This window comes from Mus musculus, chromosome 6, assembly GCF_000001635.26.
Source record: "Mus musculus strain C57BL/6J chromosome 6, GRCm38.p6 C57BL/6J".
NCBI lineage: Eukaryota > Metazoa > Chordata > Mammalia > Rodentia > Muridae > Mus > Mus musculus.
The window spans coordinates 92,906,763-92,932,363 of record NC_000072.6 but is presented as its reverse complement, the minus strand read 5'-3'; the positions used below and the strand labels follow the sequence as shown (position 1 = coordinate 92,932,363).

General features: G+C 41.7%; 1 protein-coding gene across 4 annotated transcripts in view; it reads left to right on the top strand.

Moving 5' to 3' along the window:
- Adamts9 (a disintegrin-like and metallopeptidase (reprolysin type) with thrombospondin type 1 motif, 9) overlaps positions 1-25,601 on the top strand; it is a 171,752-nt gene that overhangs the window by 12,087 nt on the left and 134,064 nt on the right. For all 4 annotated transcript variants that reach the window (XM_006505263.4, XM_006505261.4, XM_006505262.4 and 1 more), the window contains exons 4-8: positions 19,452-19,741; positions 22,375-22,458; positions 22,560-22,675; positions 23,626-23,666; positions 23,782-23,887. In XM_006505263.4, the coding sequence (XP_006505326.1) occupies positions 19,452-19,741; positions 22,375-22,458; positions 22,560-22,675; positions 23,626-23,666; positions 23,782-23,887 (637 nt within the window). The remainder of the gene's footprint in view (positions 1-19,451; positions 19,742-22,374; positions 22,459-22,559; positions 22,676-23,625; positions 23,667-23,781; positions 23,888-25,601) is intronic.

The following is a 25,601-nucleotide window of genomic DNA, read 5'->3' as shown; positions in this document are numbered from 1 at the left end:
TATTGTAGGAAAGAACTAGAAACAAGTACCCCTGGGAGGAAAACAGATGAGTACAATACTGTACTAACACAAGAAGGATTCCCGCGCAACCATTGCAAATGAGGATATAGATTTAACCTCCTGGGAAGTACATGGGCAAAGAAACAGATGATGACCTAGATGCACAAAAAAAGTCCCAGCTTTTAAGAAGGACAAAGTTTATCTGTGCTTATGTTTTTTATGCTATATCCTGGGGCACAGGACAATGGGCCATATTAATAGTAGTTTACCAATAACTGTATATTTATAATTAACATAATTTTATAATAATATAATTATAACGGTATGTGTAAGTAAAACAAATCTTTAGCAGATGCACAAATGTATGGGAAGTGATTATTTCTTCTTTTAAAGAACATAGATAACCTTTGCTTTTTAAGTTTACACTTTTTTGTTTTGTTTATTCTTTTGCTATTACTCTATAGTACTTTCCACAGAATTTAGCAAGCGTGTCCAACCTATAGTCTACTGGCCACGTGAACTTCAGGGTACATTGTCCAAAACAAAAAGCTTATATAAAACATAAAGACTGGGGATCAACGCAGTGCAGGCCATCATATGGGGTTCTCGTAAGCATAGAGATCGTTTTTGCCGCATATTATCATATCAATACACTCATCACCATCATAGGAAGTTATATCATCCTTATTCAACAGCTAAGGTAAAAACACAGCTCAGAGGAGTTGAGCAGCTTACCATTGTCACACTGATGGTAGGAAGTGGGCGTACAGCTCCACCCTCAACAAACAAGTTTAGTTTGTTCTGTACAAAGGGCCAGACTTCACTGAAAACACACATAAAAGCTGCCTTCTAGAAAATTCTTTTTTGTCCCCACTTTGATGAGATACGTTGTTCCTACATAGTCTAGCTTCACCTTGAGCTTCTGGTCCTCCTTCCTCAGCCTCACATGGCTGAGATTGCAGATGGGTGCCATCATGCCCGAGTGGCAAATCCTTTCTGATTGAATTGTCAGAGCATTGGGATTTTTTTGGTTTGCATCTAATGTCCAATTTTCAAGCAAATTTCCTATGACTTGTGTTGAGCATGCATCCTCTATGGTTCTAAGACTTTATATAGATTATACGAGGTTTTCCTTGTCTTATATTTTTGATTGCTATATGTTAATTATATATAGTAGCAATTGGTATAGCGTGTAATACAACGATACCCATCTCCCCCTTACCCTCTGTTGCCCCTCCCTCTTCCACTGGTCCCTTTCCTTTCCCCAGCCTCTGCCTGCATGCCCCCAACTCCGTTTTGTAGTGACCCAGTGAGTTTTATTAGTGTTGCTTACAGAGGGTAAGTGAATGGTGGCTTACAGGGGAATGAATACCTTATCAGTGGGTCCTCCATTGAAGTAAATATTTCTCCCTCAGCTCTACCAACCATTAACCGAGGACCAACCCCCAGGTGGGGGTGGGACCTAGGGAGCTACGCCTCTGGATTATGTATTTTAATAATTCAAACACCTTCCGTTTGTTAGTGAGAAAACTGAAACACAGGAGTTCATAAAGAAGAGCAATCCAAGGTCACAATAACTCATAAGTATAGCATTTTCCCCCAAGCTTTAGATCTGGTCTAGTTAGGAGACTTTTCTGGGCCTGGTCCTTTGCGGATTCAATGGCATTCATAGGAATTACAGTTCCTGGACAGATTGTCAACTGGCCTGCCTGGAGTCTGGTTTGATTATGAGGAGTTCCACGCTCCGACTTCTCACCAAGACTGTAATGACACCCAGTGACTTTGCAACTCTACCATGCCCCTTGTTGGAGTGTCTGCTTGTGCTTGTTACAGATTAACTTCTGGGATCCCTGTAATAATTTAGCATCAATCTACTGATGACACTAGCATCCCCATAGCAGTGAAAGGTGATGTTCAAGAATCCCTCAGGGGACTTTCCATGAGAAACCCCAAGGCAGCTGGCCAGTGCCTGGTTAATGGTGGTCCATGGTGGGCTAGTCAGTCTCTTGGGCTGAAGCCAACCCGACTCTCCTTTAGTACACATTTCCTGCAGCCCCTCTAGTCTCTCCCCGTGTGAAATAAGAACAGGCAACTTCCAATGCAGAGGCACCCTCGGATCATTGTGTAGAACTCAGCATAATTCCCAGGGTGGGGACTTTGAATGTAGGAATAAATGATTGATGAATGAGGACTTAGGATGTAGGAATGAATGATTGAGTGTGAGGACTTACTTAGGATGTAGGAATGAATGATGCCTTCTTTTGTTTGTTCTCACGGTATCACTATCTCACCTAGGCTGGACTCCAGCTTGGCGCTTCACTCTTAGCTTCCAAAGTGCTAAGATTATAGGTGTGCCCCAACACATCTGACACCATCTTCTTGTTGTTTGTTTGTTTGTTTTAAAAGACCAGCACATTATATTATGAACATATTCAAGTGTACATAAAATAGAGGTGATAGCAAAATGAACACACCATCTATATTTAATAGTGACCAAGGATTTCCCACCTACTTCCTGTTGGTTTGCTCTTTCCTGGGATGTTTTAAAGTGAACTGAAGACTCATGACTTTCTATCTCTAATTATCTGTCTGGACAACTAAGGGAAATATTCTAAGTAGCTGAAATACATTTCCTGTGGTAAGCAGAATCAGTACTGATTCCCCCACAGCACGTGAATAGCACCTACATTAAGCCGTTCCTCCTTGTTTCCCAATTCCTTTCTGTCTGGTTAGACTGGGATCTCCACAAAGTCTGTGCACTGAGTGGGGTGGTTGCATCTTCCAAAGCACTCGTGTTGTTATTGTTGCTGATGTTAAAATTGCCATGTCGTTTTAGATTTGCTCAGCCTGGCCAAGTTCGTTTGTCTCTTTGTCTGTTTATTTTTTGTCTACTTGTTCTAGTCTCTGCTTCATCCTGGTCAATTTGCTGCTACAATAATTTGAAGACAGAACTAGCCCTCAACCATAGAGCAGGTATCACACAGAGCTTCTGATAGTTTTGGAGTGATTTGGTGAAGCACAAAAGGCAGTGTGGTTGGGCATTTTTGTTATTGCTGTTGTTGTTGTTGTTGTTGTTGGTGGTGGTGGTGGTGGTGGTGGTGGTGTGTGTGTGTGTGTGTGTGTGTGTTTTGCAGGTATATATGTGTATGTGTTCACCTATGTGGCTGCCTGTGTTCATGTGTGCTCTTGTGTAGGCAACCCAGAGGTTTGTGCAGGTGTCTTCCTCAATCACTCTCCACTTAATTTATAAAGGCAGGATTGCTTAGCTCACCAACTCTGTTCATCTAATTTAACTTTAAAGCTTGTCCTGGGGATCTCTACCTCCCAAAATGCTGGAATTACAGAGATGCCTTCATGTCCATCCGGCATCTACATGGGTACTGGGGGTCTGAACTATATCTTCACATTTGCACGGTAAGACTTTTACCTACAGAGCCATCTCCCTAGCATTGGGCTGGGCTTTTTGTTGTTGTTATTGTTTTGCTTTGCTTTGTTTTAGAGTGGTGTGTGTGTGTGTGTGTGTGTGTGTGTGTGTGTGTGTGTGTGTGTATGCTTTGCTTATTTTGCTGTCTCTTGGAGTTTTCCTCCTGATAGAAACAGTCCACATTCACAGCACTTCTTCCCACTGTCTTCTATGCTGCTCAGGTGGCCCCTCACCTGGGATTTCCCAGAACTAGCTTGAAGATGGAAATATAAAGTGGCAAGATAGACTTGGACCGGAGGAGGTGTCTTTTCTCGCAGATGTGAGAAGGACTCTCCTCTTCTATGCCTTACTTAGAGCATTTTGAGTTTCTGAACCCAGAGAGAGCTGGGAGGTGCAATTCTCTTACTGCCACCAGGGTCAGGTATTTCCTGTATCCTGTCCATCAGGATCTTGGGAGTTCCTGCTGTAAATCACTTTCTGCTGCTAAGGGCCTGGTAATACAGCTGCTTTCTAATGTGTCCGTGCTCCCAGAAGCCACTGGGAGTCGGCGTGGATGCATATCTTTCTGTAAAAGGACCCTGAGAATTGTCAGAGGGCTTCTGCTGGTGGGAGCAGGAGCTCCTGGGAGTTACCATGAGGATCCTTCCCTCAGCCCTTATCCAGGGTGGGCTGTTTCCAAAGGAAGACCTTGGAGTGTCTCTTGGGTTTCATTATTTGAGGTGATTAGACAAGCGGCTTAATGAAAGACTATTTATCCAACCAAGGAGATTTAAATTCCATAACTTAGTATCCTCCAAGTTTTGGTTCTTTAAGATAATCAGACCATTGCCGAGTTGATATTGTAGTCATTCTGGGTGAACCATTTCCAGGCAAATTTTCCCTTGTCTCTTTTTATGATGTTTGAGCCAGATGTCTGTGTGAGTGCTCTGTTTGAGTGCAAATCCTTAATACATAGAAAGTACCACAGAGAGGGAGGCAAGGGAGATGCTGAGTCAGGTGCGTAGTGGGGCTGGTGGATTTCAGGAGAGAACAGACCCAAGTGAAAGCTGAGTTGGGGTGTGTCTTCCTTTTTCACCCATTACCTATTCTCTGTGATATTAAAAGAGAACGGTGAAAAATACAGCTTGTGTCTGGAGAAGGTTCAACCTGATTTCAACACAGGCTTAGCATGCCTTTCTGTTCTGACTCTAAAAGACCTTTTTATTTTCCTCTTGTGTTCCCAGTGTCAGTGCTTCTGTTTCATTTTAAGGTAAAACGTACCTGCTGGAAGAGTCATCTTCTCAGCATACAGGCGTGTGAGTTTGGGCAACTACTATGATAACATAATATTAGGCTCTCTTCCCAGTAATTCTCTAGAAACAGGATCAGCAAGTGCATTGCATTTGAGAATCAGCCACTCTGCTGCCTTTACTGGCCATCTACCCAGACAGTCATTCTTTTAACTATGGAACACCATTCCATTCAATGGATGTAACGCTCCTCCATTATACAATTGGTGAACACTGGGTTTGGGTTTTTGTCTGTTGTGAATAAAGCCATTCTAAATACTTGGATGCAGATCTCTGTATGAATATGGTTTTCACTTCATTTCAGTTGTATGAATGCCTTAGAGAGGCTGGCTTATATGATCAATGTGTATGTAATGTGTAAGAAACTACCAATTTACTAAGCTCTGTGTCATTTTGCAGTAGGGTGTGAAAGTTTGTTTTCTGGGTCCTTAACAAGGACTTGCCATTTTGTGTATTTTTACTTTTATTTTTTGGCTAATCTAGTAGGCTGGAGCAGAGTCTTTCTGTAGTTGTAATTTGCATCCTCTCATGACTCCTGATACTGAGCATCTGTGCTTGGGGTTGTTTGACATTTGTGTATCTTTGGTGAAATAACTATTTTGTCCATTTGTTAAAAAACAGGAATGCTTTTTCCCCCCTCACCATTAAAGGTTAAGAGCTCGCTCTACATTCTGGATATGGGACCCTTATCAGACACAGCCTCTGTGAATGTTGTCTCCTGGGCTGAGGCTTGTCTCTTCCGAAAGTCCCGTCATTTGCAGACACATGCTTCACAGACAGCTTCTCCCTTCCTCTGACAGCGTTCAGTGCACTTGCTTCGGGGTCCACCTTTCCATGAACCTCCATGGCAGCCAAAGGCAGGGGCTTGTCAGGAACAGGTGGAGGGGAATGGAACAGGAGAGGCGTATTTAGGGTTTGTTAGTGGAAAGCAGTTTCCACTATGGAATGGGTGTGCTGGTGACTTTATTTCTGGTTGGCATCCAGCAGCACGGTTTCAGTGTTCATCCACTGCGCTGTGTGCTAGGAATGTGGGTGACATCAGCTGCACACCCGAGGATGCTGTTCTGTACCTTTGAACAGGTGTGCACATAGGAAGATCAAAGGAGCCAGGGAAGCAAGGAGACGGACCTGTGCAGAGGACTTGGCAGTGGAAGTGAGCCCCACCCAAGGACTGGGCTGTTTGGGGAGGAGGAAAAACAAACATGTCACTCCATCAGAAAGCTCCTGCTCTGGGCTCTGCAGATTCTTCCTATGTACACTGCTTTCTCTCATTCAAGCTCATCCTCACATCTGATGTCGTATTAGACACAAATGGAAGTGATTTTTTTAAAACTATCATATGTGTTAAAAGGTCAAAAACAAAAACAAAATAAAACATCACTGTACCTTCTTCAGTATAATTTGACATTAGCTAAACATCATCTCTTTCATGTTGGTCTCTTCTTTGCAATTATTCCATCCTACCCTGCTGATGGTTGGTTTCCTCCACATCTTCTCTGTGGGTCTAGTTTTCATTACTATAAAAAAATGGCTACGTGTGGATAGCATGTACAGGAAATAGGTTATAATTTGGGAAGCCACTAGTTAGGCCTGTGGTGAGGGACCAATAGAAACTGTCATCACGACAGAAGAGAAAGTGGCAGACAGAGATCAGATCACTAGACTAGAAGCTGTAGGGTAATTTGGGGCTTAAAATCACTCTTGTGAGAACTGGCTTAGGTCTTACAAAAAAAAAATCGGAATTCCTGTTGAGTGGCCTAAGAATCTTGAAGATCCGACCACCTCACAGTCAAACTAGACAAGTCTCTGACACAAGGTGTCAAACTACGTTTAACTCATAATACAGTCTCTGATTGACTGTAGCCAAGAAAGACCCTTGGATTTTACTGACTTTAAAGCTAAGGACTTCATTTACCTCTGTCCACTTTTATCTAATACAAAGACGTGTGTTCCACTTCTCATTTCTGTACTGAGCAGATCAAGGCCAGGATACCATAGGCAAGATGATGTCAGCTTTAGATGCTCAAGATAGGCCTCATTTTCAGGCCTGTGCCCTTTCTGGGATGCAGCACAAGGAAAAGCTGCCTCTGGGTAGTGCCCAGAAAGGGAACGTTTAAAGTCATGAACCAACTGAAGTTTGAATGTAAGTGTGAGGATAATTAAAAATAAACTTGTGAGATTGTTCAAGAAGCTGCTTCAAACCCACAGAGGAACTTTTTTCCACCCTTTAATTCATTTAAGAGATTAAATTGTCCAAGCAAGAGCTGAATATATATGAAATATAACTCAAGAATAACAACATAGGGTCTGGGTGTTGGGGGGATGGGTTGGTCAGTGAGTGCTCGCCACACAAGTGTGCCTACATGAGCTCCAATCTGCAGCACTCACCCTAAAAAGCCAGACTCAGTAGCCTGTATCTGTAACCCCAGAATAGGGAGATGGGGACAATTTGGTGGGTTCCAAATTCAGTGGGAAACAAGATTGAAGATGACCTCTTAATGATAGTATTCAAGAAGAGGGATGTTGCCCTCTGCTCTCAACACATACACAAACATATGTATATGTGCAGCTGTATGCACAAATGAATGCACACAAACACACATAATACACACACACACACACACACACAAAGGAAAAAAAGAAAAAAGAAAAAATCAGAATTCTTTACACCAGGCCAAGACACTGGGGAAAGCGGTCTAGGACTATACAGTTCTGATTGTCATCAATACAGAAAGCTACTCCCAAATCACTCGTTTCCATGCCCAGTGGATCAGGCATCTTGGAATGGGAAGGCGTTTCTGTTGCAAGCACTGTAATACAAAGGCATCCTTGGGAGGCTCGTACTGTACCAATCGTATTCACAAGGAATGCTCTCTGGGAAGTGGTCCGAGTTTTTAAAGCGCTCCAGTGCAATGAGCTCTTTAATCTCAGTTCTGGGAAGGAAACCTGGTTCCCCCACAGGCATCTGAGGCCACCCACGAACTGCACTGAAGTGTCAGGAGACACCAAGCTCAGGAGCTGCCTGGTTCCTGCAGCCCTGAGGCAGCCCTCTTCTATGGAAAGTGGCGGCAGGATTCCTCTAGAGCACTTGTCATGTACAGATCCTGTTTCAACATCCAGTCAATCGGCAGTCACTTAAGACTGGCTATCGTCCCTCAACAGAGTGGCTGGTGTTTCCATTTCATAGGTAAGGGGAAAGTGGTGTGGGTGCAAGATCACACAGAGCAGATGAGGAGAGGATGACTTTCAAACATGGTGCCTTTGAATGCTGAGCCCACATCTGAACGCCTGAATCCCACTGCCCACTGTGTTTACTTTGCAAACTGCCTAGAAGTCTCTGTTTTCTGGGATCCCCAACTGACCTTGGGCATGGCTAAGGCTGCAGGTTACAATGGTAATACTCTGGCTATGCTCTGGATGTGGTGTGTTAAGTAGACTATATTATTAAGATTGATTTAATTTTAAACTATTTAGTTATAGGTATGTGTGTGAATACATGGTGAGGTGCACGGCCCCCCCCCCCAATCTGGGGACCAAGCATTCAAATACCACAGCTTGTGGAGAATGAAAGACATTGTTCATTTAAATCACCCCATAGCCCTCTTGTAGTCCAATTTCATGTCTTATAATCACACCTAGTTCTCTCTCTCTCTCTCTCTCTCTCTCTCTCTCTCTCTCTCTCTCTCTCTCTCTCTCTCTCTCTCTCTCTCTCTCCCTCTCTCAGCTAGGATGCTCCTGGCTGCTCTGTGTGGGTTTTGTCTGTGTGAGTTACTATCCTAGGTACTCTATAGAGATGAACTCTATTATTCCTCACAGAGACCACTTATGATAGGGACTATTAATTTCAGTTCATAGGTAGAAAACTGAAGGATGCTTGAAATAATTCAAAAGGATATTTCCAGAACATCTACTTAGAAAACACAGGGAAGATACTTGCCAGTACAGGCAGAGGCAAGAACTTTTTGAGGAAGGTTCAATAGTTCAGAAAATAACCTCAAGAACTGACAAATGGAATCACATGAAATTTAAACATTTCTGCACGGCAAAGAAGAGCACACAGCAGAGAGGAGACAGTTAGGAGAATGCATGTGCAGACACACACATACACGTACACATGCATGTGCATACAAACAAACACACGCATGCCCCCCATGGGAGTGACACAGGAAGAGAGAGAGAGAGAGAGAGAGAGAGAGAGAGAGAGATATTAAATTGCTTTCTTGCATGAAAGATGTCTCTGAGCCTTCGAACTGCTTATATGTGTGGAGAAAATTCCAGATGTGAATATCATATGCCAGGTTTAACCTAACTAACTTGTTTTTGGAAATATCTTATGGCATGAATGTCCATAAACTACTCTCACAGAAACATCTTTCATAAAGGTTCAGACAGCCGAAATAGGTCTTCTGCCACAAACTCCACCCCAAAGTCTCTCGTGCCCTTGTGTTTTGCACCCATAGGTTGCCTGTACCGTGCATGTGTCACTTGAAAGTGGGGGAACATGGTGCTTTGGTTCTCATTCCTGTTTTTTTTTAAACAGCTTATAGTTAGTTACAAAGACTGGGAACATAATCCTGAGAGTATCTCAGGACCCATTATTATTTTTGAAGTCAGCGCACCGAGGGCCCTTGAAGAATGATTAAACCATGTTGGTTCCCACTCATGCAGACTGGAGCCTTATGCCCCTGTAACATCCTGCCCCTCGATTAACTCTTTCTGCACCTGAATTCTAGAAGCACGGCACTTTAGTGGAATCTCCATGGGGGTTCAGGGTTTTGATGTTTTCTTCCCTTTTTCCCTTGCTGCTTTGCTCTGTTGTTTGTGGCTTCTTATTCCTCTGACCCAATAGAACTTTATCTCTGGCGTTTTTTAGTCTCTGTCTGAAGGCTTCATTATGTATCTCTGAACATGACCCCAATAGTAGGGATCCTAGCTCCAACTAGAACTAAGATGGCAGAGACTAGTCAGCTCTGTGCCATGTCCTCAGCTCCCAGGTCAGTTAAGACATGGCGGTGTTTGTTGCAGTGACTCAGGATGGTGCATTCTCATTTTGAGGAGAAGGGAAAGGCTGCTTTTGGGATGTAAATTGAATAAATAAATTAATTAACAAAAAAAGAAGAGGTCTCTTCTCTATCAGTATAATAGCACCTTCTATGTTACAGTGTTAAGTGGAGGTATTTAATACTTTCCAGGGCCCTGCTCTATATGAATTTCATATACCCGTCTCCTTTAATATTCACAATTCCCCTTTTGCAGGTTTACTATTATTATCTTTATTTTACTAAGGAGGAAACTGAGGCAAGAAATTGTTCTAGGAAGGGCAGCCGGTGAGCTAGAGCAGGAACAGAAACTGAGACCTGACCCTGGTGTCTAAGTGGGGGACAGTAACGAGATGGCTGTCAGCCTTCCTTCCCTCTGCCAAGTTCCAGTGGAACAGAAAGGAGTGGGGCCTCCCCTTGGTCCTTGCCATGTGATGTCTCAGCCCACCAAGACCATGAAGTCACAAGGTCACTGTGTGCCTTGAGAGCACCCGGTTAAACTTTGATAAGCTTGTGAAAGTGCACAGCAGTAATTAACCTCCCAACTGTTAACATTAACGTTTGGATTGGCTCCACTCAGCCCCAGCTGGCAGAAACACTTTGGTGAGTAGCCACTAAGTAACGAGGGTGTGTGTGTGTGTGTGTGTGTGTGTGTGTGTGTTTCTCTAAAATAGCTCCGATTCTTTAGTAACACCATGAGCATTTCCTCACACTGTAAAATGAAACTTACTTAAAATGCCTTCAACACATGCATGAGCAAATATCACCAAAATTTGGTTGTAAAATGTGTTTTTCCCCCATAACAATGCATCCTAAATGTTTACAATACTAGATTTTTAAGACTTGAACTCAGTTTTAAAATTGCTCAGTGGTTACTTTTGTCCTTTTCAACTTACTTAGGCATGAAATAAGTACCCAAGATGATGTCTTAAACTTCCCATTTATAAGAAATGTTTCTTCTAAGTACTTTCTTATTTAATTCTCAAACACCCTTGAAATGGATGCAGGAGTTTTGTTTTGCTTTTTCCTGCTCTTTTGGGCGATGGAAGGCCGCCCTCAGTTCCTCTGGTCACACCCCTCTAACTCCTTCCACAACAAGGCGCAGTGATGTCAGGACTGAAATGAGGTGTGCTCTGCTCATCTGCCCTGCCCGTGAGGACAAACATCGTTAAAATCCTTATCCCAAGCCAGAACATTATTTTTAAGTGCACTTAGTCACTCTGCCTTAAATGGTTCCTTTTAAAATCTAAAACTCATATTATACTTTTATGACTGGTTTAAAAATAGCCAACAAGAATAATGACAGGATTTATTTACTCCTTCCTGTGCACCAGGCAGGAGTTAGCATGTTGCATTCATAAACGCCCATTATCCCTCAAAGGAGCTGTAAACAGACACTGTTTCCCCTTGGTCTGTAAGTGGGAGAACAGAGAGATAGACAGGGATGTGCCCAAGGTCAAGTGGGGCTTCCGTGACGTCTCCTCGCACTGTGTGAGTTCTTAGAGCCCAGGGTGTTTGGTGTCAGAGAAGCATTAGTACTTTCCTTTTGATGGCATCAAAGCCAAAATGCTTGCAAAGCCAACACTAACTTAACTTTAGTAATTGCCCTTAGGAACTCGAATACCTAGGCTGTAGTCACAGGAATGGCTGGCAGAAAGTCTGCCTCTGTCTTTGACCCTCTGTGTCTCTCTGTGTCTGTCTGACTCTCTCTCTCTCTCTCTCTCTCTGTCACATGTGCACGTGCACACACACACACACACACACACACACACACGCACACACACATTTCATTTCATTTCGTTTTATTTTATTTTATAAAACATGGTCCCATGTAGCCCAAGCTGGCTTCAAACTTCAAATCCTCCTTTCTCTACTTCCAAAGTATTGGGATTACAGGTATGCACAGCCACACCCAACAAAGAATCTGTTCATATCCACATCTGAGATTCATATTGCTTAAATATTACATTTTCTCAGACATGCCCTTGATTCTCAGAAGAATCAACACACTACTGCAGGGTTTGAATGGGGTCATGTTTCTTATGAGCTATTGGATAAAGTAAATGAGCAGAATTTCCCAAGACTGCTTAAAGAAAAAGAGACATGTAAAAAGATTCCTTGTTTCTGAGGTTTTTATTTAAATCTCAGGAGGCAACATGGCACTCGGAAAACAATTTTATAATTGTTAAAAATGTAAAATGTAGACTTATCATGTGACCTAGAAGTTCTACTTCTACATGTATATCTATATGTATATAGATGTGTGTGTGTGTGTGTGTATATATATATATATATATATATATATATATATACACACATATTTAGAACAATGATACAATTTAAATTTTTTTTAGGATTAGAGAATACTAGGAACTTTGAAAACAATTTTATAGCTATTCAAAATGTAAAATGTAGAGTTGTCATGTGACTTAGAAATTCTACTCCTACATATATACTTATGTATTGTATATGTATATGTGTATATTCATATATATGTATATGCAAAATGAAAATACACCTGCCCAAATACCAGCTGAGGAGTTGATTTGCTGACTTTCCATCCAGATGTCAAATAGACAAGTATGTTGGTACACTCCTTACAGTGGGCCATTTGGCAATAAAAAACAACAGAATACAGATATATGCTACATCATGAAAACATTAAGTGAGGTAAAAGAATCTATATACAAGATGCTACACAATGTATGAATCAGTTCATAAGCTGTGCCTGAAGAGGCAGACCCATGGATGTCAAAACATAGCTTCTTAATTGGTAGGGCCTAGGAACAGGGAAGAGTGGGGGAGTAACTGCTGATAGGTATAGAGTGCCTCTTGGAGACAATGAAATTATTCTCAATGTAGACAATGGCAGTAATGACTCAGTTCTATGAATAGATTAAAGTGCAGTGAATTTGGCTAAAGGAGGGGAAAACTCAGTGGTAGAGTATTTATACAGTCAGTATGCATAAGGTAATGGGCACCTGCAAGAGCACACACATACCCACCTAGAGGGGGATTACACATTCCAAAGGGGTGGGTTTAATGGTATGTAAATCTAAATGAAAATGTTATTGAAAAGTAACGATAAATGCGAAGCTATGTATAAGGAAGGAATTGCACCAGTACTTGGCTATTTATACCACCCTTCGCACAAGAATAAAATTAATTAGTCCATGTTTATAGAGCATAAGCCAAGTAACACTTGAAATTCTTGAAACACAGCCCTTGATTCTATTACACTGGAAGACCACTGAAGAGCAGTGTGTGAGCCTTGTTTTTAATCCTAACAGAAGGTTCTCCTTAGCTGAGAACTACCCTTCTAGTTTGAGGCTAGAGAATAAGTAGGTGTATTGGCTCAGTATCTGTGTGTGTGTGTGTGTGTGTGTGTGTGTGTGTGTGTGTGTGTGGTGTTGTTGTTGTTGTGGTTGTGGTTGTTGTTGTTGTTGTTGTTGAGGTGGAGTCTCTCTATGTAATCCTGACTCTCCTGGAGCTCACCATTTAGATCATGTTGGACGAGAACTCACAGAGATTCTCCTGTCTCTACCTCTTGAGTTCTGGGATTAAAGGCATGCGCCACCATGTTTGGCTTTAATGCAACATTTTAAATAGCTTGCTAAGATGCCCAGTGTGCTAGAAGTGAGTTGGGCTAATTAAATCAACAGATAAGGTTCAAACTCAGGAGGAGGGGAAGTAAAGTGGGTGAAAGACTGAGGAGTATCACGTGTGAGAATGTGTCCATTTCGTTATGAAGAAGTGATTGGTTTCTGCAAATGGGCTTAATTTTTATTTCACTTCTTATTTATTTGTATTTGAGAGGAGTGCACTAGTGTGTGCTGGTGTGCCTCTGGGAGGAGAGAGCTAGTGTGTGCCTGTGGAATCAGAGCACGCATTTCCAAAGTCAGTTCTCTCCTACCATGAGGGGCCTGGAGATCAGGGATTCCCATTCCGAAGTTCCTTCTGACAAGAGCAAATGTTTTTTTTTCTCCTTACTGCTTGAAGTAGTGTCCTGCAGTTTGGTTGTGGCTTGTCCCTCCAAGGTGGGTGCATTCAGCAAAGCAATGTGAAAAGTGAAGGCTTTACTTGGTGAGACCTACTGGGAAGGTTGGCTGGCTGCTGGGGACACTTCCCTAGAAGAGACATAGGTAGTTCTCTCGGGTCCCTTGTTAATTCCCCTATGTCTATAGAAATTGCTTCTTCTGTTATGCTACTCTGAGGACCTTAACAAAAGACAAACAAACAAACTGGACTGCCTAAACATAGCGTTCCAGCCTACAAAACTGTGACCTAAATGAACAAGTTGAGTGACACACATTTTCTTTTTTTCTTTTTTCTTTCTTTCTTTCTTTCTTTCTTTCTTTCTTTCTTTCTTTTTGTTTTGTTTTTTGTTTTTTGTTTTTTTGTTTTTTTGGGACAGGGTTTCTCTGTATAGCCCTGGCTGTCCTGGAACTCACTCTGTAGGCCAGGCTGGCCTTGAACTCAGAAATCTGCCTGAGTGCTGGGATTAAAGGCATGTGCCACCATGCCCGGTTCTTTTTTTTTAAATACAGCTACTTATATATTCTTTGAGAATTTCACGTGCTCTGTATTTACATTAATCTGCTTCCTCTCCTTCCAATTCCTTCCAAGTCCCTCCCACTCCTCAAACTTGTGACCTCTTATTCTTTAACTATAATTGCTACACACGCACACACAGCACGGGAACACACATTCACACACACACACAGAGGCACATACACACAGGCACATACACACAGGCACATACACACAGGCACACACACACAGGCACACGCACACAGGTGCACACACACAGGCACACACAAAGAGGCTCACACAGACAGGCACAGGCACACACATGCTCCCAGGTAACTTTCACTCCCTGCCCTGTTTTCCCATTCCTCTTCATAACACCTCCATGTACCTCTTCCTTTCTCTGTGTCGCCTTCTCCCCCTGCTTCTCCACTCCCGGTGAATCCTTTTTACTTTTCTGGCATCTGCAGTTACTCCAATCACACATTTACATCTAAAACTTTGGAACTGAGATCCATGTGAAAAAAAAGACATGGCATTTGTCTTTCTGGGTCTGGGATGCCTCGTTCAGTATAACATTTCTTTTGGTTGGTTGGTTGGTTGGTTGGTTGGTTGGTTGGTTGGTTGGTTGGTTGGTTTTGGTTTTCAAGACAGAGTTTCTCTGTGTACTTCTGGCTATTTTGGAACTCATTCTATAGACTAGCCTGGCCTTGAACTCAGAGATTTGCCTACCTCTGTCTCCTGAACGCTCAGAATAAAAATGTATGCCACCATGCCCAGCTTTTATTCAGTATAATATTTTCTAATTCTATTTACCTGCAAATTTTATGATTTCATTTTTCTTTGCAGCTGAATATGTTATACAGTTTGATTATCTATTCATCGGATGAAGGGCATTAGGCTGTTCATATTTCCTCACTATCATTTTGAGTAGACTAGCTATGACCTTGACTGAGCAAGTATCTGTGGAGTAGAATCTGGAGTCCTTTAGGTATTTGTCACCCAGCGGTCTAGGTGGTCCATATGGTAGATCTATCTTTAGCTTTTTGAGAATTGTCTACACTGATGTCCATAGCGCCTGGACAGTTTGCAATCCTCCAACTGTGAATGCCCCCTGTCCCCACAGCCTTGCCAGCATTTGTTGTTGTCATTTTGTTGAGTTTAGCCATTCTCCCCTAGTCAAGGATGAAGTCTCAGAGTAGTTTTAATATCAGTCTCCTAATTGGCAGGAATGTTAACGCTTTCTGGGATATTTCTTAGCAATTGCCATTTATTCTTTTGAGAACAATCTGTTCAGAGATCTCTAGCCCACTTTTTTAATTGGCTCATTTGTTTTCTTGACTCTTTTTTTTTTTTTAGTTCTTTCTATATTCTGGATATTAATCATCTGTTAGATGCAGAATGGACAAACATACAAGGCCTTTCTCTTCACTCAGTTGCTTTTTTTCTGTACAGAACCTGTTTAGGTTTATAAGGAACTATCTGTCAATGATTGGCCTTAGCTCCTGGGAAAATGAATCCTATTCTGAATGCCCTTCCAAAAGTTTCAGCCAAGGGGCAGGATGTGAAATCAACTTAGAAAATCGGTAGCCTTTCTATACATCAGCAAGAAACACCCCGAACAGGAGATTATGAATACAGTCCTCTTCACAACAGCTTCAAAAACTGTAAAATAAACCTAACCGAGGAGCTGGAAGACTCCAAATCTCTGCAGAAAGAGACTGAGGAAGATACTGGGGAGAAGGGATCTCGTGCTCCTGGATTGGCAGAATTAAAACTGTGAGAGTGGCCATTCTACTGAAAGCCATTTGCAAATGTAATGCAATCGTTATAAAAATCCCCACAACATTCTTTATGGAAATAGAAAAAAAATCCAAATTCAAATGGAACCTCAAAACCCTGATGGTCAAAGCGATCTCGAGCAAAAAGGCACAATGTTGGAGGGATTATAGCTCCAGATTTCAAGACATATCACAGACTATAGTAATAAAAATAGAGTGGTACTAGCAAAAAAACTGTAGATCATTGAAACCAAATGGAAGCCCTGTGGATAAGTGCATGTAGCTATAGGTATCTAACATTAGACAAAGATGCCAGAATATACACTGTAGAAAAGACAGCATCTCCAACAAGTGGTTTTAGGAAAACTGTATCTCCACATGAGGAAGAATGAAATCACACCCGTATCTATCACCTTGCACAAAAATCGACTCTAACTTAATCAAAGACCCCAGTATGAAACCTGAAACACCGAAACATAGAAGAAAACATAGGTTGTTTCAACTGTCTTTTGGAAACAATGCTACTGAGTTACAGCTCTCTGACCTTAATGTATTAATGAGTGTGATCATCATCAATGTCTTGGGGTAAAGACACACACTGATGTAAATCCAGCGTCTGCTCCAGCACACTGAGATTAAAATGCTCTCCTTCTTCCACTGGCACTTCCCTCTTCCTGTCCTCACTACATCCTCAGCCAGGAGCAACTGCTCCTCTGGCCTCTAGCTCTACATGTGTTCAGATTCTGAGCATTTCATATGACTGAAGCCATGTAACATGTGGTCTTTTGTGACTGACGTCTATCATTTTACTGATACAGTAAAGTTCAGCACAGTGTCTTTAATGACCCAAAAGTCAAATTGTTAGGAAAGTTCAAATTAGAAATCTGGCCTTTTCAATAAACACAGGGACCTGAGCTCAATGCCTAGAACCCACACAACAAAGGAAAGTCTGTGTGTATGGGTGTACACTTGTGACCCCAGCAGTGGAGAGATGGAGACAGGCAGATCATAGGCCAGCCAATCCTGCCTTTTGGGTGAGCACCAGGTACCAGGGAAAGACTATATTTCAAAACTGGGGTGGAAAGATCTTAGGAACTACATACGAAGTTCTCTGCTGTCTTTTACATTCATGTGCCTGTCTGTCCATTACACCCTCCTCAAAAGAACATTCACAGCATTAAACAAGGAGTATTTCCTACAAAATAGATGAATTATTGTCTTAGTGGATGGAGTAATTTTACATTTCAACATGTCTCACACACCTAATGTGAAAAAGCAAACCATCTTGACAAATGTTCACTGTTGCTTTGTTCGGGTTCCCTTTGGTAATGGTTAATCTCCAGCTGGAGAAAAATGTTGCCAAATGACCAGCACAGTTTAGGGTGCTGATCAGATATGTGCCTGAGTTCTTCTTGCAGTGTTCCCTGCTATGTAACTTTGGCCAACTGCACAGCTTCTTGATATTAATTTCTTTATCTATAAAAAGAGAGGTCATTTTCTGAGTGTGAAACGTAGTATGGTATATGAGATGGTCTACGAGCCCAAGAGTCACAAAAGTGCAATGCCTGGCCTATATAAGATGCTAATTAGTATCTGTTCTGTATTCATCTGGTGACATGAAGCTTGAATGACAGCCTAGACCATATGGCATTGGTATACTGAGATTATACTTGAAAGAGAAACTAGGAGGACATGTCTAATGGTGCACTCTCTCATGTCCCAGGTTTCCAGTTAGCTGTGTTCTCTATAGTTGCATTACACAGGACCTGTTTGACAGTTTGAAATTTTTTGCACCATTTTAATAATCAAAATATTCAATTTGGCCCAATGCATGCCCCAGGCTTAATTTTTTCCAGTTTCTTTTTTTTTTTTTTCAATTTTTTATTAGATATTTTCTTCATTTACATTTCAAATGCTATCCCGAAAGTCCCCTATATCCTCCCCCCCCCCCCGCCCCAGGCTTAATTTTTTAAGCAAGCGGTTATAATTGTCAAGCTCTCGGGCCCATCAAATATGAAACCACTTAGAGTTTATCCTTTCGATTTGTATCTTTGGTATTGTTGAAAGGAATCATTTTTCAAGTTCTAGGCACAGAAGCAGATTTCTTAGTCATACAATTCTTCATTATTATAACATGAATGCACATTTATGAGTGATAAGCAAGGTAACTGATTAAATCAAATTTTATTCAAAATGTGTTTTGGCAGGCTCTTTTATATGTATTCTGTTTGTTCTGTGGTTGGTGATATGAAAATTGAATGGTGCATTTCAATATTTGAGCTTATTATGAAGTTCTTCAGAAACAGTTTAAGCCTGGCTTCCACGGGTATATGGACACACATGCACACACCTAGGCCTGGGTACGACAGAAAAGTCCCTTTCCCAAAAAGCTTACAGGTCCTTACAGGGTTGCTGCACCATGGATCACGCTTTGCAGAAAATCTGGAACCCAGGAGGCCTAAAGATGCATCAAGCTACCCTGGCATAAAGTGTCGTCCCAACTCCTGGCCCTCACTCTGCCCTGAATCTGCTTCCTTTACTTATCACTGAAAGAAATGAATTGCAGGTTCAGAGACATCAAATAGCTGTGACTCTTCTGTTTTGCTCTGATGGAGACCTGGTAAAGAAATAGGACATTTTATTCTGCTCTCTAATGCCTTTTACATTCTCTGTTAGCCTGTTACCTCTCAGATCGCTCTCTACTGTCTATGATTGGATTTCAAAAAGACAAACGAACAAACAAACAAAAAACACTTAAAAGGAATAACAAGGCTTTTGTTACCCAATAGAAGGAGCCATATGCTGCCATTTCGCTTAACCCGGACCTAATATTCTAGGCTGGTTGGTATGCATCTATTGAAGCTTCCCAGGGAAGCTAGTTACAATGTAGTCATTTCAATCAGGCACAGTCATTTCAGTGACAATTCATAGTCTGTAGTCCATTTTGTATGTCATTTGAGTATAAAGGCAATTGTTTACTTATTTTTGTATGTGTGTGGGTTTAGTGTGTGTGTGTGTGTGTGTGTGTGTGTTATACTTGTGGAGGCTAGAGGTCAATGTTGGGTATCTTCCATAGTTGTTCTATATATTATTTTTTGAGATAGTGTCTCTCATTGGACCTGAAGCTCATCAATTCGGCTATACTGGCTTACCGGTGAATTCCAGGGATTTAACCTGCCTGCCTTCCCAGTCATGGCATTTCAGTTCTCAGAACCAACCTGGTTTTCTATATGGATGGTAGAGATCCGAAGTCATGTCTTGATGTTTGGACAGCAAACAGTTTACTAACGGAGCCATCTCCCTAGTACCTAAAGGCTCCATTTCAAACCACGTACAATTTTTAGTGTAAGTAGAGCCTGATGTGTAATGAATGACATCTGATTTCTTACAGAACTCAAAAATAGTCACAGTAAAGACAAGCGGAAAATCAGAATGCGAAAACGGAGAAAGAGGAATAGCCTGGCTGACGACGTGGCACTGCTAAAGAGCGGTTTGGCAACAAAGGTGCTCTCTGGCTATAGCAACCAGACAAACAGCACAAGGGACAGATGGAACCACAAAAGAACCAAACGCTTTCTGTCCTACCCACGGTTTGTAGAGGTGATGGTGGTGGCTGACCACAGGATGGTTTTATACCACGGAGCAAACCTTCAACATTATATCTTAACCTTAATGTCCATTGTAAGTATACAGAAGAGAAGGTGACTCATGAACTGATGTGATGTGCTGCTGGAGGACGGGTTTCCTTTTCCATTCTGCTTGTAGCATCAATTGGGGCCAGCATTTCAGCCATTCAAGTAAATGACCAAAGAGAGTATGTGGTTACTCGCTGGCTGACTTTTTATAATAAACGTAGTAGATATCAGGATTGAGTGCTGGCTCTCCTCTGAATATTGCACTTATTACTTGAAAAGCATTGTTTGGCTTAGGTGGCATTATCATCCACATTTTATAGATAAGAACTCTGACTCTGGACGGAGTGACGTCATTTGCCCATAGTCAGGCTCAGCTAGCAAGTGCCTTAGAGGCTGTGTGTGACCTTCAGCTTGTTTTTGTTTGTTTGTTTTCTGGAGCCTCATGCTTTCTGTCTATTTAAGGAGCTTTGCACAGCCTGGTGGTACTATGCAATGCTGGTCTGGAATCTCAGTCATCCATGATGCTTTTTAAAAACACATCCACCCAGTCTAGCATCTCAGTAGGGGTGATAATTGGGTAGGCCAGGGGAGAAGCTTAGCAATCTCTGTATTTTTCTGCTCCTGTATCGCATTGGAAATGCAATAGATCTACATAATTAGAAAATCAAGTAGACCCTCACACTAACCATCCCTTTTGGTTCACACATGTTCCCTGCACCTTCCCAGGAGCAAACATTGTTAAAGTTCTTGCTGCTTCTAACCAGCACGGTCCAAAAAAATAGAATCCCATTCACATTTTGAATTCTGAGGATTCTAGTAGTATCTTTTAACAACAGAAACAAAACAGATAAAATTAATTTTAATCTATTTTTGTGTCCATAAACTATCATATCAATAATTCTGGTGAAAGAGTTTATGTAAGTGTTTTCCACACTAAGCTTTCAAAATCCAGTTTCTGCTGGTTCAACTAACCATGTATCCAAAATATTTGGAAAAGCTGGAGTGATAGCTCAGCGGGCAAAGCACTTCCATCTCAAACATAAGGACCTGAATTCAATCCGTAGCACTCATGTAAAAAAGCACACGTGTTGTGTACACATGTAATCTCAGCACTAGGGAGGCAGAGAGTTTGCTATTGAGCCAACCTAGCCTACTTGACAAGCTCCCAGCCAGAGAGAAATTCTGTCTCAACAAGGTAGACAGTGCCTGAGGAAAAAAAATAATCTACATGCACATACACAGCTGTGTACTCAAATGCATGCATATATGCACATGCATGTATGTGCACACATATGCCCATCAGAAAAAAATCTTGTACCTATGTTGAACACACATAGCATTTCTTTTTATTCCATAATCAAGAAAACCTAACAGCTGTTTACATTGTATTGGCTCTTGTAAATAACCCAGAGATGACAGACAGGCCATGGCTGTGTGTAGGCCCTGTATGGGTCATACATCATTTTACAGAGGCAGCATGAGAATTTGCATGTTTTCCATCCTCAGCAATTCTGGAGTCAGGCTCTCGGAGGCACGGAGAAGTTACTTTACAAGTTCCATTCAAGCAGAAATGGAATATACTCATGTATTCCCTATACCGTAGTATTTTTTTTAATTAATGTTACACAGTGGTGCATAGAGATCTGATGTCACTCATTTTCCTTTGATGGATTAGCCCTTCTTTACCTGAACAACAACAGTCTTCTTAGAAGGAATGTCCCAGGTGCACGTGAAAAGCCACCATGCTTGGGAATGACTATTGCTTCATGTTGTCCTCTTCCCTCCCCACATCCTGTTCTGCTTCCTGCTCTTTGCTGTGGGCCATCTTCCCTCCTCCTGCCTTTCCGCAGCTCTATCCCTCCATGACTCATAGGCCTCAGCCCTCTCATACCCAGGAGACAGAGGGAAAACCCAATCAGATCTCGCAAGCCCCAGCTCCACATCCATCCCACTGTTTTGGGTTGTCAGAGGGTTTTGACTATGGGCCTGGCTTTTGGATCAGATAGCCTAGACTGTAACTTCTGGCTCTGCTGCTTGCTCCTGGATAGCCTTAGGCTACTTGCTTTATCTGTCTGAGCCTCCGTGACCTCTTGTTTCAAAGGGATAGTTGTAGGGCCTAGCCCAGAGTTTTGCTGTGGGAACTAAGGGCAAATCCAGTTTTCTGCCAGAATCTATTCTATGGTAAGCACCAGCTAACACAGCTGACATAAATAGTTAATAATAATTAATAATAATAATGGCAATAATAATAATAACAGTGAGAAACCAGTTTACAGTGCTGTTGAACATATAAATGGACAATGAGCATGAGGAATGTGTATCAGCATTTATGTGGGACCCAGGACTTCAAGGGGCAGCGAAGTGCTTGATGGAATATTAATATGTGATGCTTTGGGACAAATAACTGTTAAGTCATATGATGATGCAGCTTCAAGGGAAAATACCTCAGAATTTCGCTAGAGTTCATTTTTATGTAAAAAAAAAAAAACCAAAAACCTGCCATCTATGAATTTTACAACAAAACTGTAAGTCAATACTTGTACAGTGAACGTTCCGAACCATAGACCACATGTGTTACACGAAACGTAGGAAGTGATGGAGCCTAGCCTAAGAAGTGAATTGCTTATTGTTTACACAGAGAGTCCGCCATTAACTTTGAAAAATTTATCTCGGTTGCAGGTAGCTTCTATCTATAAAGACTCAAGTATTGGAAATTTAATTAATATTGTTATTGTGAACTTAGTTGTGATTCATAATGAACAGGTAATAAAGTTTATTTTTCTCTTTTTTTCTATCTGTATCCGAAATGGCATATCTAATTGGTGTTGTTGCATAGACCAAGAGCACTTCTTCTCTATGTTTAGGAAGGACCTTACATAAATTTCAATGCCCAGACAACATTAAAGAACTTTTGCCAGTGGCAGCACTCAAAGAACTACTTGGGTGGGATTCAGCACGACACAGCCGTTCTGGTCACAAGGTAAATGGATCGATCGCTGGTTCCTCGGATCCTTGGTGTCAGCAATGGGAGGGGTCCTGCATTGCTGGGAGCCAGTCAGTCCTGCCAGGGGAGGTTCTTAGCCTAGTCACTATGACTATTTATAGCAGCCAACTCTTTGTTGCTCTTGCTGCCCTGAGCACTGCGGTGCTTTTGGACGCATTCCTCGCCTCTGTTCACTACACACAAGTAGCACTCTCTCACCAAACACTGCTGCATGTGCCCTGGGGGTGAGGGAGGTTACCTCTCTGTGCCACATGAGGACTCAGTCTATAAGGCAGGTGGAAAAGCAAATGTCCTTCTACAGCTGGGAAAGCTACCATTAACACCCAGCTTGTGGCTGCCGTTGTAGGACCTGAGGCTAGTGTTGCCAACTGTTATGATTTTTCTTTTTGCAAGAAGCCAGAAAGAAGAAATTTTTAAAAATACAACTCTCTCAAATTTTTATATGGTAAGCTATTCTCAAAGCGTGTTTTTGAAATGTGCAAGGCAACAGAATGATGCTAGCTTATTGGTTTCTCTTATTATGGTTTCTCTTACCACCTCTGACAGTTATAAACACTCCCATTGTCCCACAACCCATTGCTGGGAATTGAACCCAGGGCTTTGCCCAGCCCTTGTATGTGAACTTTACAACTGAGCCACAACTACTAGCCTATCATTCCTCTTAAAACGAACTAACCTTTCTGGGGCCAGGTGGAGGACAATATAACTGTGCTGTGGCTACCCGGGAGACAGCAATAGACTTCTCCATGTTACCTTTAACCCTTAAGTCCATGCTTCACAAAGTTTGGGGGGGTTGCAAAACCCTGAACTTGCTAGCTAGCCTTTTGCCAATCCCCTCCCTAAAAGGAACTAGCAGTCTCTGGGGGATTCTCTATTGTTGATCTTCACTTTGATGTTGTCAAAGCCTAAGTCTGTTTTGCTCCTAGGGAAGATATCTGCAGAGCTCAGGACAAATGTGACACCTTAGGTGAGTACTCCTGCAAGCCCCTGTGGCTAAACTGGTTTCCTCCATGGTTCTCTTCTGAATCATGATTGCTTTTAAAGGTAAATCCGTGTTGGTTTCTCCCCCTCCCTCCTAACAGGTCTTGCTGAACTGGGAACCATTTGCGACCCCTACCGAAGCTGTTCCATTAGTGAAGACAGTGGGCTGAGCACAGCTTTCACAATAGCTCACGAGCTGGGCCATGTGTAAGTCATTCTTTTTACTGTTTCCTAAAACTTTGTTGTTTTTTTTTTTGTTTTTTTTTTTTTTTTTTGGTTTTTTGGTTTTTTGTTTTTTGTTTTTTGTTTTTTTTTTTTTTTTTTTTTTTTTTTTTTTACCAGTAAGTATTTTCTTAACTTTAGCAGAGCCAATTCTTCAGAGTAGATTTGGCAGGATTGAAAGAGCTGAACCTTTGTGAGAAATTGGGTCAAAGCTATCCACCCACTTCAGGCCCAGTTCTGTGTGCCTTTGGTTGAACTGTTTATGTCTGATGATGCAAAAACTTAATAATTTCTCTCCTTCTGTTGGGGACTCAAAGAAAGGTGCATTTTTATTCCTTCTAATACAGTAAAGGATGAATTAGCTTGGAGAACTTTCTTGGCTCAACATATATGTCTATAAGTTTGCCTCAGCGTTTTTGACAAATCCAGACCATTCCCAATGCTGGTTATACATGGCTATAACAAGACAGGTATTATCTGGAACAGCAACACCGCTCCTTTAGAGAAGAAAATGGACAAAGAAGCAGAAAGGTTCATTTCCAGATTATGATCAGAGCAGGGCCATTATGAGATAATTTTCCCTGTGTGTGTGTGTGTGTGTGTGTGTGTGTGTGTGTGTGTGTGAGAGAGAGAGAGAGAGAGAGAGAGAGAGAGAGAGAGAGAGAGAGAAATCAGTGTAAATATACCTGAAATTGTTTTAATTTGGAACCACATTAGTGTATCTCTAAAATAATTGATATCACTGCATCTTTTAAATGGCTTTTTTCAAGCGAATCCCTAGTGTAGTCTAGCTGTATGCCCCTTTGTGTCAGATGCCAGCTCTGTGTAGAGCTAACATTATCAGTGAGGAAAGCTCTTCCGTTCCGATGCTTTTCACACACCTCTTGTACACGCTGTGCAGTAGATGGAGCAAGATGTATGCTCACACATCCACACATACATGTATGCACTCACAAGTTTAATTTATCAAGGGCCTTTCAACTTTTTGTAAGAATACATCTTTGCTGTTTTCTCCCAAGGAAAACACTATTGGGGATTTAATGTTTAGAATGTAGTCAAAGCTTTCAGTGTGGTCAGGCCACACAGACTTAGTCAGCCTCTCCCGGGTCCTTCTGATTCCTAAGACAATCATGAAATGCAAAGAATCCTCAAGATGGCTTCTATTTCCAGGTACCCCATGTGAGTAACAATATGAACCCGAGCTGATGAAGTAGTGAAAGCTCTCTCCCCCTTACTTGCTCATCCACAAAGACTAAGGAGTTGTACAGTCATCCTTAGGTGTCTGTAGGAGGCTGCTTTCCATGCCTCCCATAAGTGCCAAGCTCCACAGATACTCAAGCCCTTTTGGTGAAGAGGCACTGAATTTTGGCATCACCTATGCATATTTTGCTATCTACTTTAAACAATATTTAGATAACTCATAATACCTAATACAGCACAAATAGCTGTTATATTATATTGAGTGGGGAAGGGGGTAAGTCCGTGCCCATTCAGTACAGAAACAAGTTTATTTCCCCCTCTAAATACGTTCCACCCTCAATGAATGGAATCTGTGGGTGTATGATTCACGGATGCAGCGGGTCAATTGTACTGTTCACTGCATCAAATGAGTGATGAAATGGAACATCCAAAACACTGAATACATGTTCCAGTATAGAATGGCAGTGAACAGTCTCAGTTAGTATGGGTCAGTAAATAT